Here is an 11,619-nt window from a genome sequence, read left to right as displayed (position 1 = left end):
TTTGATCTTAATCCTTGATCCTCATATCTCCGAGGAAAGAAGATTGCAAGCTTTAAAGAACTGTGGTACAGCTTAATTATTTTTGAATGCCTGAGGGTTTCACTGCCTAAACTTTGCTTTTTGAAACATAAATTCAAATGGAATTGTTGCTTAAAAAAAATTACCTGGAGATTTTCTACTACCATTACTCCATTGTGACTCAGATCTAAGAATTCAATCTTTGGAATAAGTTTCTGAGAAAGGAAAAAAAAAGGTCATTAGTAATAATCTCATGATAATTGCTCATATTTGCATAGCAATTTAGTCCGTAAAGCACTTTCATATAAATTATTTTTTACTAATCTTGCTTATGATCCTTAAGAGTTCTGAGGGAAGTAAGATTTCTGAGAACTTCTGTACATCTGGGTGTCTGAGGGTTGTGTCACATTACCACAGCAGAAAAAAACCCTTTTTGCTTTTCTTCTAACATATGCACATGGTTGCTACTTGCCCTGATAAAATGCTGAAGAATGATCCTGTGTATAATTGCTTCTTTATCTTTCTAGCCCATTATCTGATTGAGCAAAGAGAAGATGCAAATAATGTTCACTTCAAGAATACAATCTCTCTCTCTCTCTCTCTCACTCACACACACACACACACACACACACACACACACACACACACACACACACACACACACACACACACACACAATTCCTTAAAAGGCATAATGACTGAGTTCCAAATGAGTAACATGTCCTCAGAAGCTATAGGCTGCTTAATTCTAATTCTTCATTACTAAAACTTCTTCAGAATCACTGATGCTAGAGATCAACACCCCTAAGTAATTAACCTTCATAATTGGAAAGAGAGAATATTGGAAATGGAAAGAACTTCAAGTTTCACTTAATTGAAGATTCTCATTTTACAAATGGGGAAACAGGCTCAGATTTAAGGGAATTTATTATGGGGGTTTATTATAGATACTATGAATTTGTCATAGATACTGTAGTTTCTATAGATTCAAGATTTATAATCTATTGAGTACCAAATGAATTTTTTCTCTAGTTTCCATCCAATCCTTGGACCTTTAGTGTAGAACTTCAAACGCACTACATAGGTAGTACTGATTACTGATAGGTAATAGTGGTTCTTTTCAGGAAAACTAAAACAACTCTGAGGTTTTAGCTCACACCATGCAAACTGGCATGGGTGACAAAAGATGGGAAGAGTTATTTTTAGAAGGGCTGTAAGAAGACAGACACTGTGATGTCCCGTTGGTAGAGTTAGGAAGAAGTGGCCCCAATGTTCTGATTTTCAATTTGTAAGCATGTCAAATGACTAAACCATACATATCCTTTGACCTAATGGATCCCACTAACTGGGCAAATATCCAAGTAGGTCAAAGACAGAAGCAAAGGTTCAGCATATACCAAAGAACTCATAATTCATTCTTCCTGCTAGCAAAAAAGATGAAAAACGGAGTGGCTGTTGATTGGGCAATTCCTGGGGTGAAAAAAACCATATATACATACATACATACACACATATACATACATGTATAGGCGTATATGAATGTAATGGATGATACTACGCAGTAAGAAGCAAGGAATGAAGAATTTAAAGAAAGATTTTTATGAAATGATACAGGGCAAAAAAAAAGAAAAGGAGAACCAAGTTAACAATATACATGACTATAACACTACAAGTGAAAAAATCATGAGAGAGAAGTTAAACCCTAGGTAAATTAAAAAACCAATGCAGGCCTCAGAGAACAGATAATGAAACACAGCTTCCCATTTATTGTGGAAGTGTAGGTGCCTACTAGGACAGAATATAATATACACTGTCAGCTATGGTCACTGTATTGGAAAGGCTCTATCTGGAAGGGTATGTGTGAAATGACTGAAATAAGAGGGCAAAGGTATAAATAAAGTATATATATTTTTTTGTTTTTGCAGGGCAATGGGGGTTAAGTGACTTGCCTAGGGTCACACAGCTAGTAAGTGTCAAGTGTCTGAGGCCAGATTTGAACTCAGGTCCTCCTGACTCCAGGGCCGGTACTCTATCCACTGTGCTACCTAGCCACCCCAAAAAGTATATATTTTTTTTTTTGAGATATTTTATTTTTTCCATTACATGTAAAGATAGTTCTCAACTTTTGTTTATACATGCTTTACAATTTCAGATTTTTCTCCCTCCCTCCCTCCCCTCCCTCCCCCCTCCCCTAGACAGCAGGTAATCTGATATAGGTTATATCTATATATATCTATACATATACATATAGATATATATATACACACACATATATATACACATAATAACATTAATCCTATTTCTGCATTAATCCTGTTACAAGAGAAAGAATCAGAGCAGTGATGCAAAACCTCAAAATAGAAAAAAAAAAACAACAGCACCCAAAACAAAAGAAATAATATGGTTCAATCAGCATCTATACTCCACAGTTCTTTCTTTCTTTTTTTTTCTTGGATTTGGAGATCCTCTTCTATCATGAGTTCCCTGGAACTCTTCTGTACCATTGCATTGGTGAGAAGAATATAGTCCATCACAGTAGGTCAACACTCAATGTTGATGATACTGTGTACAATGTTCTTCTGGTTCTGCTCATCTCACTCATCATCAGCTCACGTAAGACCCTCCAGGTTTCTCTGAACTCTTCCTGCTCATCATTTCTTACAGCACAATAGTATTCCATTGTATTCATATACCACAACTTGTCCAGCCATTCCCCAATTGATGGGCACCCCCTCAACTTCCAATTCCTTGCTACCACGTAAAGAGCAGCTATAAATATTTTTGTACATGTGGGTCCCTTTCCCCCTTCCATGATTTTTTTGGGCAAAAGACCTAAAAGTGGGATTGCTGGGTCAAAGGGTATGCACAGCTTTATCGCCCTTTGGGCATAATTCCAAATTGCTCTCCAGAATGGTTGGATCAGCTCACAGCTCCACCAACAATGCATTAGTGTTCCAATTTTCCCACAGCCTCTCCAACATTTATTATCTCCAAAAAGTATATTTTTAAAGGTCAGTTTATTTCATTCTAAAATACCTCCTCACTTATACAAACAACATACAGAGTCTTAAGGTCTGGTTAGCCTATGTGCTTTATAATTTTGGCAAACCAGAGACATTCCCAAAGACTTGACCTTTTCAAAATCCAACCATTTATTTAACCAATATTCAACGATTACCGAACTCTGTGCATGACCCACTCTTGAGAACTTAAATGGAGACTTCAAAACTCTTACCACAGAATCATCAATTTGTGAGATGCTATTGTGACTCATATCTAGAGTGGTTAATGCTCTCCATGTTGGAATAACTGCTGTGACGGGGCAATCGGGATGTGCACCCTCTGGCTCCCACTCATCAAATTCTGATGCTTCAGGAACAATGATTTCCTATATAAAAAACAGTTTAAAATATCTATGAATTTACACTGAATGCTTTGCTTTAAAACACATCATTCTGACAATCACTGAAAAGTTTTAAAGACTTCTACAAATTCTAACATATCAACAGAAGTTCCCAATAAAACCAAAATTCAAATTATTCTCAATAAAACAAACATTCAAATTATTCACACCAATGCCATCTCAATGAATTGAAAAACTTTTTAAAAGCCTATTTGTGGGCGGCTAGGTGGCGCAGTGGATAAAGCACCGGCCCTGGATTCAGGAGTTCCTGAGTTCAAATCCGGCCTCAGACACTTGACACTTACTAGCTGTGTGACCTTGGGCAAGTCACTTAACCCCCATTGCCCCCCCCCAAAAAAACTAATTTAAAAAAAAGCCTATTTGTGATGTTTAATAAGTGTAATATTTTTAAATACACGGGCAACTATTAGACTGTACTATCTTGCTTTATTTTGCTTTTTTCCCTTTTCTGTCCCAAACCATTACAAAAGAAATCTTTTGGACCTTGTTGCTACATATGAACAGCTTCCTCTGGCTCAAATTGACTAATATTTACTACACGTGTGACTGGTACCATATGACCCTTTAGAGCAGCATGGACGTTTAGCAATTACTCTGTGGGTAGATGACTTACCTTTCATCAAAATCCTCTATCACCATTACAGGATAAAAGCTTTGTCTACACTTCACCCATCTCCCCTTGAATTCACAAAACAAGTAAAACAAAGATTAATTTGGAGAAAAGGTGATAATATTGGCTTTATTCAGATTCTGTTGTTTTGTTTTGGTTTTTTTGCAGGCAATGGGGGTTAAGTGACTTGCCCAGGGTCACACAGCTAGTAAGTGTCAATTGTCTGAGGCCGGATTTGAACTCAGGTACTCCTGAATCCAGGGCCGGTGCTTTAACCACTGTGCCATCTAGCTGCCCCTTTATTCAGATTCTGAAACCAATGGAGCAAAGGAATCAAAACTTTAATATACAAAAACAAGGTCATTAAATCTCTTCTAATGCCTAGAGAAAACACAGCAATATTTCTCTTGAAATGATTTGATGTCTGAGACAGAAAAGGAGAAAAGCAAAATAAAGCAAGATAGGACAGCCCAACTTAAACTCAAAGCTTTGCAACTAGAAGGGACCTTGGACACTATCTAGTCCAAGGGTTCTTAACCCAAGATCCATAACCTTGGTTGCTGTATTTGTTTTTTTTAATATTTTGAAAACTGTATTTCAGTAGAATTGGTTTCCTTTTTAATCCTATGTATATATGTTTAAAAACATGATTCTGAGAAAGGGTCAATAGGTTTTACCAGACTGCAACAAAAAGGGTTCAGAACCTGTGATCCAGTCTAATTCTTCCTTACCATAGATTGCACAACCAATGTTCAGTGAGACTTGCCCAAATAGGCAGACTGGGTTAGAACCTGCGTCTCCCTTACTGTTCCCCTGCCTACGATACAAAGGCAATCTTTTCGGTATAATTCTAATGAAATATTTTCCACACACGCCCCAAATCTGTACAGTAAAAACACTTTTTTTTTAATCTGGAGGACTTGTAAATTAATAAGCCAATTCAAAGTTTAAAAAAGTACAGGAATCTTTTAAATTCACTTAAAAGACTTCTCCTGCTAAGCCAGAACAGAGTGCCCTTAACATCCAACATCCTTTGCATTTGTCTAGAACTTGATCCTTTTACAAAAGTTTCCACATCATTTGTTCCACCATCAGCTTCCCTTATAATCCACCAAGAATGAGAAATGAACAACATAATTTAAGCCTGTATTTAAGTTCATGACAACATTTATAATCCAATTTGCTTAAAAACATCTCATTATCCTAGGCAAAGTTCTAGTATTATTTACTTTTAATAATCTGGTTCAAGCTAAAGTTGCATGATTACCAAATACTCACATACATTTTTACATTTTTCACTTTAAAAAGAAAAATTACACAATTTCATTAAGTATCATATTAAAACCACTCACTGACTTGAATCCATAGCAAAGTAGTTCTGGGGAGAAATAATTTAAAATTTGGACTGAACAATAAATCATTATAATACTAGAATCTGGGAGCTAAGGAAGACCTTTAGTAATTATCCAGCTGAACCTGGTGTTACTTGCCCAAGGTCATATTACTAATTATTATCAGGACTGGACTAGGATTCAAGCTTTGAAATTCTCAGTGTGGTGCTCTTTCCACTGTACTAAATACTCTGATAGGGAGTGCACAGATCAGAGACAGGAAAAGGGCACTTATTTCAATCACCAATAAAAAGAGAGCTGTAAACAACAACTGCCTGGACCATGACCTTAAACTTTCTCATGCAGTACCAGCTGAATTTAACTTTGAATTAACAGCCCGGAGATATCTTTAGTGATTTTTCAGGACAGGAAAGGGTATAAACTTACTTTCATTGAGGTTGCTGAGAAACGGACACTCAATGTTGCTAAGGTGTGTTTGGATGAAATCAGCCCTTTGATATGCTTTGCATCACAGTGACTTATCTGTGTAAAAAGACAACACAATTCATAAATTCAATTTCCCTTACAATAAACAGTGCTTGGAAGTAGAAGGCAGGAAGCCAAATAAAGACCTGAGTCACCCTTGTAGAGACTTAAGCACCAAGTGAATGTTTTCTAAAAACTCAATGGTAAGCTAAGGGCCACCTGTGTTAAAAAAGTTCCACCAACCATCAGAAACATGACTTGAGTGCAAAAACTCATTCAATCACACTGATGACTGAAAGAACACTTGGATTCACTTAGTATGCCCTCAAGTGATGACAGAAGAGGGGAGAGGACACTGCAGCTATAGCCATGCCTCTGTTCAAACCTGCCCATATGATACTCATAACAACCTTCATTTTGGCAAACCTGAGTCAGGCTGCCTGTTTCCACCTAAGTATGAGCTCCTGACACCTTATTCATGGCTGGAAGGACTATGTTTCACAACAGATAAACCATTCTTACAGGTTTCTGAAACAAACACAATTTTTGGCCCATGGTTAGTTTGTTATTTCTTCGTAAATATCATTTGCTAAACTAGAATATAAAGTTCAAACATTTATGTAGTTCATTACAGTTTACAAAGGACTTTTTTAGAAAAATAAGTATTAAAAAACTATGTAATCCAATATTTACATGAAGTACTTCTAATAAGTATCAATTCTCAAACCACAAATGTGAACAATTCAAAATAATAGACAATCCCTACCCTATCAAAAATCTCACACAAAATAACCAGGTCAAGCTGTGAAAACCTGACTTAGGAAGGGCTGAAAGTCCTTCAGCTTTTCTTTAAAAAAATAAAATTTTTTTTTTCAATGATTAAGCATTTCTCTCTCCCACTTCCTCCTAACTGAAGAAAAGAAAAGAAAACAAAGAACCCACCTGTAACAAGTGTGCAGAGTTGATCAAAACAAACCCTTCCCTTAGCCGCACCCTAAAAATGTACATGTCACTGGGCATACTGAGCCCATCCCCTCTGTTAAGAGGTGGGTAAGTAAGCCTACTGCTCCATCACCTGTGCTCAGGAATGATGGCTGTCCCTTCAGTTTTTTAATCTTCATACTCAAGGTATAAAAAGATACAGATATAGATGTATGTATGTATGTATGTATGTATGTATGTATGTATGTATGTATGTATGTATGTATGTATGTATGTATACACACACACACACACACAAATCACCTCATAAGCAAAGCACCAGCATAAGTTAAGTGCTTGTTTACTTTTAAACTAGCTGAATTTCAGGTTCACCTTTCCTGTGTTAATTGAGATAAACATTCAGCTTTCAAGAACCTCTGCTAGGGTAAGGGGAAGAGTAAAAAAGATGCTAAATACCTAATAAAATGTGTGTGTCACCTGAAAGCAAAAAATACCTTTTGTTGAAGGTCTGCTACTTGATGTAAAACACTAAGTTGTGTCAAAGACAACCAAAATAATATAATTTCTTCATAATTCTCAGAATCTTATAAACTACATCTACTGAAATCTTACCTCTATCTGCTGAAGAGACTTAAATATTGACAAGTCAAAAGGCAAGAGATGCTCCTGAATGTTGCTGGTCCCAAAAGTTCCTCCTGTACCAGATACCTTAGAATTAAGAATTTCATTAGGCATGATGCTTTATGGGATCCCTCACAAATGTGCATGTCATCAGTGTTTATATTAGCTGCCAAATGCCATACAGCTGACTCATGCTTTCCCAAACAAAGCTAACACCAGCTTTAGTTGAGCTCTGCTTTTACAATGAACTAGACAAGTCTGTGTATTTAATAAAAGCAAGCTAAACCAAGTGAGCTAAGGGAGGCCAGAGAAGGTCACGAGTGAGCTTCAGCTGCCACCTGGTGCCAAGCAGTGGCAGTACACAAGCACATCCTGTTTCTTTACATGGTAGAAAGGTAAAAAGTAAGGAAACATTCCAGGATGCTGAAAAGTTCATCTCTTATGGGCAATCTCCACCCTGCCACAAAAGAATAAGTGTAAATTTTTACCTATTTAAATAGTCATAGAATTACTCAACCACCTACATACAAACAGGTCACAGGGAGACAGGAGTATAAGTTACCTTCAGATATCGGAGCCTACATGTAAAGTCCAGAATGTGACCCAGATCAGTCTGGGCATCTCCATTAGCACAGGTGGGCTTTCCTTGCCGAAGCTGCTGAGTGATCGCGTATAACTGCAATGGCCTAATGGCAAAAACCTCTCCAGCCACTAAGAGCTGCTCACCTGAAAACCAACAACAAGGGAATGTTGGGAAGAATGTTTTAACCAGCTTGCAGTCTGTGGCACCCAGGCCACCTGGTTGCTCCATTCCCTAGTGGAGGCTCAGGAGGTTTGCTGCCAAAAAATGCCTTCTAAGTATAGTTACAAGATACAGGCACAATAAGGCACAGGACGTCCTACAATCCACAAAGGAATTCTGTTTTACTGCTGTATACCACCAGGAAGGGGGCGGCTAGGTGGCACAGTGGATAAAATGCTGGCCCTAGAGTCAGGAGGACCCAAGTTCAAATCTGCCCTCAGACACATACTAGCTGTGTGAATGGGTAGGTCACTGAATCCTGTTTGCCTCAGTTTCCTCATCTATAAAATGAGCCAGAAAATCACTGCAATATCTTTATCAAGAAAACGCCAGAAAGGGTCATGAAGAGTCAGACACGACTGAAATGACTGAACATGACCCCCACCTCCATGAAAGGAAACACCACCACTTCCCCAACAGCACAAGTTAAACTTGGAGGCACACACGAAGCTCTGGTAAAGGGAGGCCAAATAGAGAGAGGTCTTAGACCTCTGATTTCACTGATGGAATTCCATGATGAGGAAACTCCTTCTACCCATGCAAGCTGGCTGTCTCTACAACTTAGTCTTTGATTCTTAATTCTCCTTAGCTCATCGTCTTAGAGAAGTTGCCGTGATCACAGGAGCCACTCCGTGGTGATCAGGACTTGACCCTGGGGCCTTGTGACTCCAAATACAGCTCTTCATTTATTATACCATGCTGTCTCTCAAAGAAGGGGTAGTAATAGCTCATAAAAGGCAAAACCTCAGGAAGGTTCCAACAGAAGTGAAGTACAGATAAAACAAACTGTCCAAACATCTTGGAGAAATGATTCATCTCAGGAAGACCGAATCTTGAGCTGGTGTCACCAGGGCACCTTGTCAGTTGGCATGTGTGTATGTCTATATTCACTAACTACTAATTAACTAGGGGCTGGGCAGGATTTATTTTACACAAACTTGTCTGAGGTAAAAGAAAGTAACCCAGGAGAAAAGAAAAGTGCCCAATGCACTAACTGGGAGTGCCAGTTAAAATACCGTAGGTCCCTCCTTACCTTTGTGAAAGAGCTCCTCGGCTAGGGCAGCAGTGATGCCATTTATTTCCTGCAAAAAAAAAGGGGGGGGGGACAATGGGGAGGACCCCCACCACATTTTAAGTTGACTCAGTTAACTTAATATTCACCCAGCTTTAGACATTCCCAAACTGGCAGATAAATGACTATTTGCAGACTTCCCAAGTTATCGAAATCAGACAATTAAGCAAAATGAAGGCAAAGGCAAAGCTGTAAGCCCTTATGAAAGCTAAGAGACTGTGGTATGTAAACCTGCAAAATGTGCTTAAAAGACAAAGAGTACAGATGAAATCCCCTAAGGGCAACGATTCAGCAACCACAGTAACTTCAGGGGCTACCTCACTCTAAGAAAGGCCCAAGAAGGAAGCTGTTACCTACCTTTGCGAAACATCACAATACTCTAGAAAGTTGGGGGGAGGGAGGATTTTTTACTCCTTTTGTAAGGAAACATGCATGTATCCCCAATAATAATAGCTTGACACATTAATGGTTATATACATTTACTACAGATAGTATTTTCCACATTTTATAGATAAGGAAACAGGCTGAGAGAGGCTTAGCTGACTTGTTCACTGGGACAGTTAGTAATTATCAGAGGCCTTCCTGGCTTTAAGCCTAGCACTTCACCATACTCTTACCCATGAGGCACTAAGTTGAGAACCACTGCTCCCCACATCCGACTCTTTCTTGAAGAGCTGGTCTTGTCAGCATTCCTGATATTCACTTTTCCCAATTTGGAAATCGTTGTTAATGTTTCCCTTTTTTTGCAGGACAATGAGGGTTAAGTGACTTGTCCAGGGTCACAAAGCTAGTTAAGTATCAAGTGTCTGAGGCCAGATTTGAATCCAGGGCCAGTGCTTTATTCACTGTGCCACTTAGCTTCCCCAAATAATCTTTCTAAAGGAATGAAGAAATGCAAAAAATTTCTCCTTCTAGAGTTAGGATTCTTATTGATTTTTGAAATAATGAAGGAGAGATAAACTAAAAGGAAATTTGTCAACTACAATACACCAGGCTTTGACCTGCCTAGATACTTCAAATTTAGAATCATTGGGTTGTCAAGGTTCCTCAGGAGTCATTAATGGAATGTCAAATAATTCAGAGATATGGCTATCAGTCCTATTTATACCTATTTCCAAAAAGAGAATAATGGTTTCTTATTAGTTGTACTTTTTCAATCATCTGATTTTGTTTTAATATTTGTTATCCCACAATAGTTGCTTTCTGTTTGGTCCATTCTAATTTTCACAAAGGCAGTATCTTAGGCAAGGTTTTCCACCTTTCCTATTTTTTCCTCTATAGCTCTCATTTCTTTTTCTTTTTTTTCTTTCTTTCTTTTTTTTGGTGAGGCAATTGGGGTTAAGTGACTTGCCCAGGGTCACACAGCTAGTAAGTGTCAAGCGTCTGAGGCTGGATTTGAACTCAGGTCCTCCTGAATCCAGGGCCTGTGCTTTATCCACTGCACCACCTACTGTCCCTATAGCTCTCATTTCATTTAATAAATAAGATACTTTTTGCACCTTATTTAATTTCTTCCAGGTGCTCCTGTAGTCCTTATGGCCAAGCCATTCTTATCTCTTGGGCTTCTCTCAATCCACTATTCCTTCATTAGGCCTGCTACATTTTTTTACTCATACCTCCAGCATCAGCTTCTTGACTGAACCTTTGTTCCCTCCCATACCTATGGAAGGGGTAGGCCCTACCTGGCTGGTTTCCCTCATGCAGTATCCAAGACTAGGCCCTGCCTTCTGCAGGAATTCCTGGGTTTTGGGGGCTTAGTCTCCTGATAACTTGTAGATTTTTGTTAGAACTTTCACTGTCTGGAAGTTCACCCTAAGGTTTAATGTATTAAAATCTCTTACAATTAATCATACCTACTTTCCACAGTAGAAGCAGAGCTGCTAGCCATATCATAGGACTTTAGAAGGGAAAAAAGCCTTAGATATGATCCAGTATAACTCCTTCATTTTATAAATAAGGGTCCAGAGAGGCCATTGTGACTTTTTGAAGGCTCCACCAGCAGTAAAAGATCACATGGATTATAGATTTGGAGCCTTAAGGGAGGTCATCTAGTAAGGTTTCATACTTCTATTTTACAAAAGGGGAAGCTGGGGCTCAACAAGCTGAAGTCACTTGCCTAAAGTCCTATAGGTGGCAGAACAGATTTGAACTCAGGTTCTCTGATTTCAAGATCCTCTGGATCATGATGACTCAAGTGTTCCCCCCACACACACACATACAATGATTTAAGTTTAATATATAAACATTTCTAGCTTATCAAAATGTTCTAACTGACATTAGTTCTCCACCCCACCCCTGAACATGCTTTCAGAC

At 38.4% G+C, this 11,619-nt stretch overlaps 1 protein-coding gene across 2 annotated transcripts in view; it reads right to left on the bottom strand.

The window, feature by feature from the left end:
* NISCH (nischarin) overlaps nucleotides 1–11,619 on the bottom strand; it is a 55,844-nt gene that overhangs the window by 25,693 nt on the left and 18,532 nt on the right. For both annotated transcript variants that reach the window (XM_043988930.1, XM_043988923.1), the window contains exons 4-9: nucleotides 9,268–9,316; nucleotides 7,995–8,158; nucleotides 7,424–7,519; nucleotides 5,831–5,926; nucleotides 3,254–3,406; nucleotides 165–233 (exon numbers count right to left, since the gene is read on the bottom strand). In XM_043988930.1, coding sequence (XP_043844865.1) covers nucleotides 165–233; nucleotides 3,254–3,406; nucleotides 5,831–5,926; nucleotides 7,424–7,519; nucleotides 7,995–8,158; nucleotides 9,268–9,316 — 627 coding nt within the window. The remainder of the gene's footprint in view (nucleotides 1–164; nucleotides 234–3,253; nucleotides 3,407–5,830; nucleotides 5,927–7,423; nucleotides 7,520–7,994; nucleotides 8,159–9,267; nucleotides 9,317–11,619) is intronic.

The sequence above is a fragment of the Dromiciops gliroides genome, chromosome 1 (genome assembly GCF_019393635.1).
Source record: "Dromiciops gliroides isolate mDroGli1 chromosome 1, mDroGli1.pri, whole genome shotgun sequence".
Classification (NCBI taxonomy): Eukaryota; Metazoa; Chordata; class Mammalia; order Microbiotheria; family Microbiotheriidae; genus Dromiciops; species Dromiciops gliroides.
The sequence above is the reverse complement of the archived record's forward strand: the minus strand, read 5'-3'. Positions and strand labels throughout refer to the sequence as shown.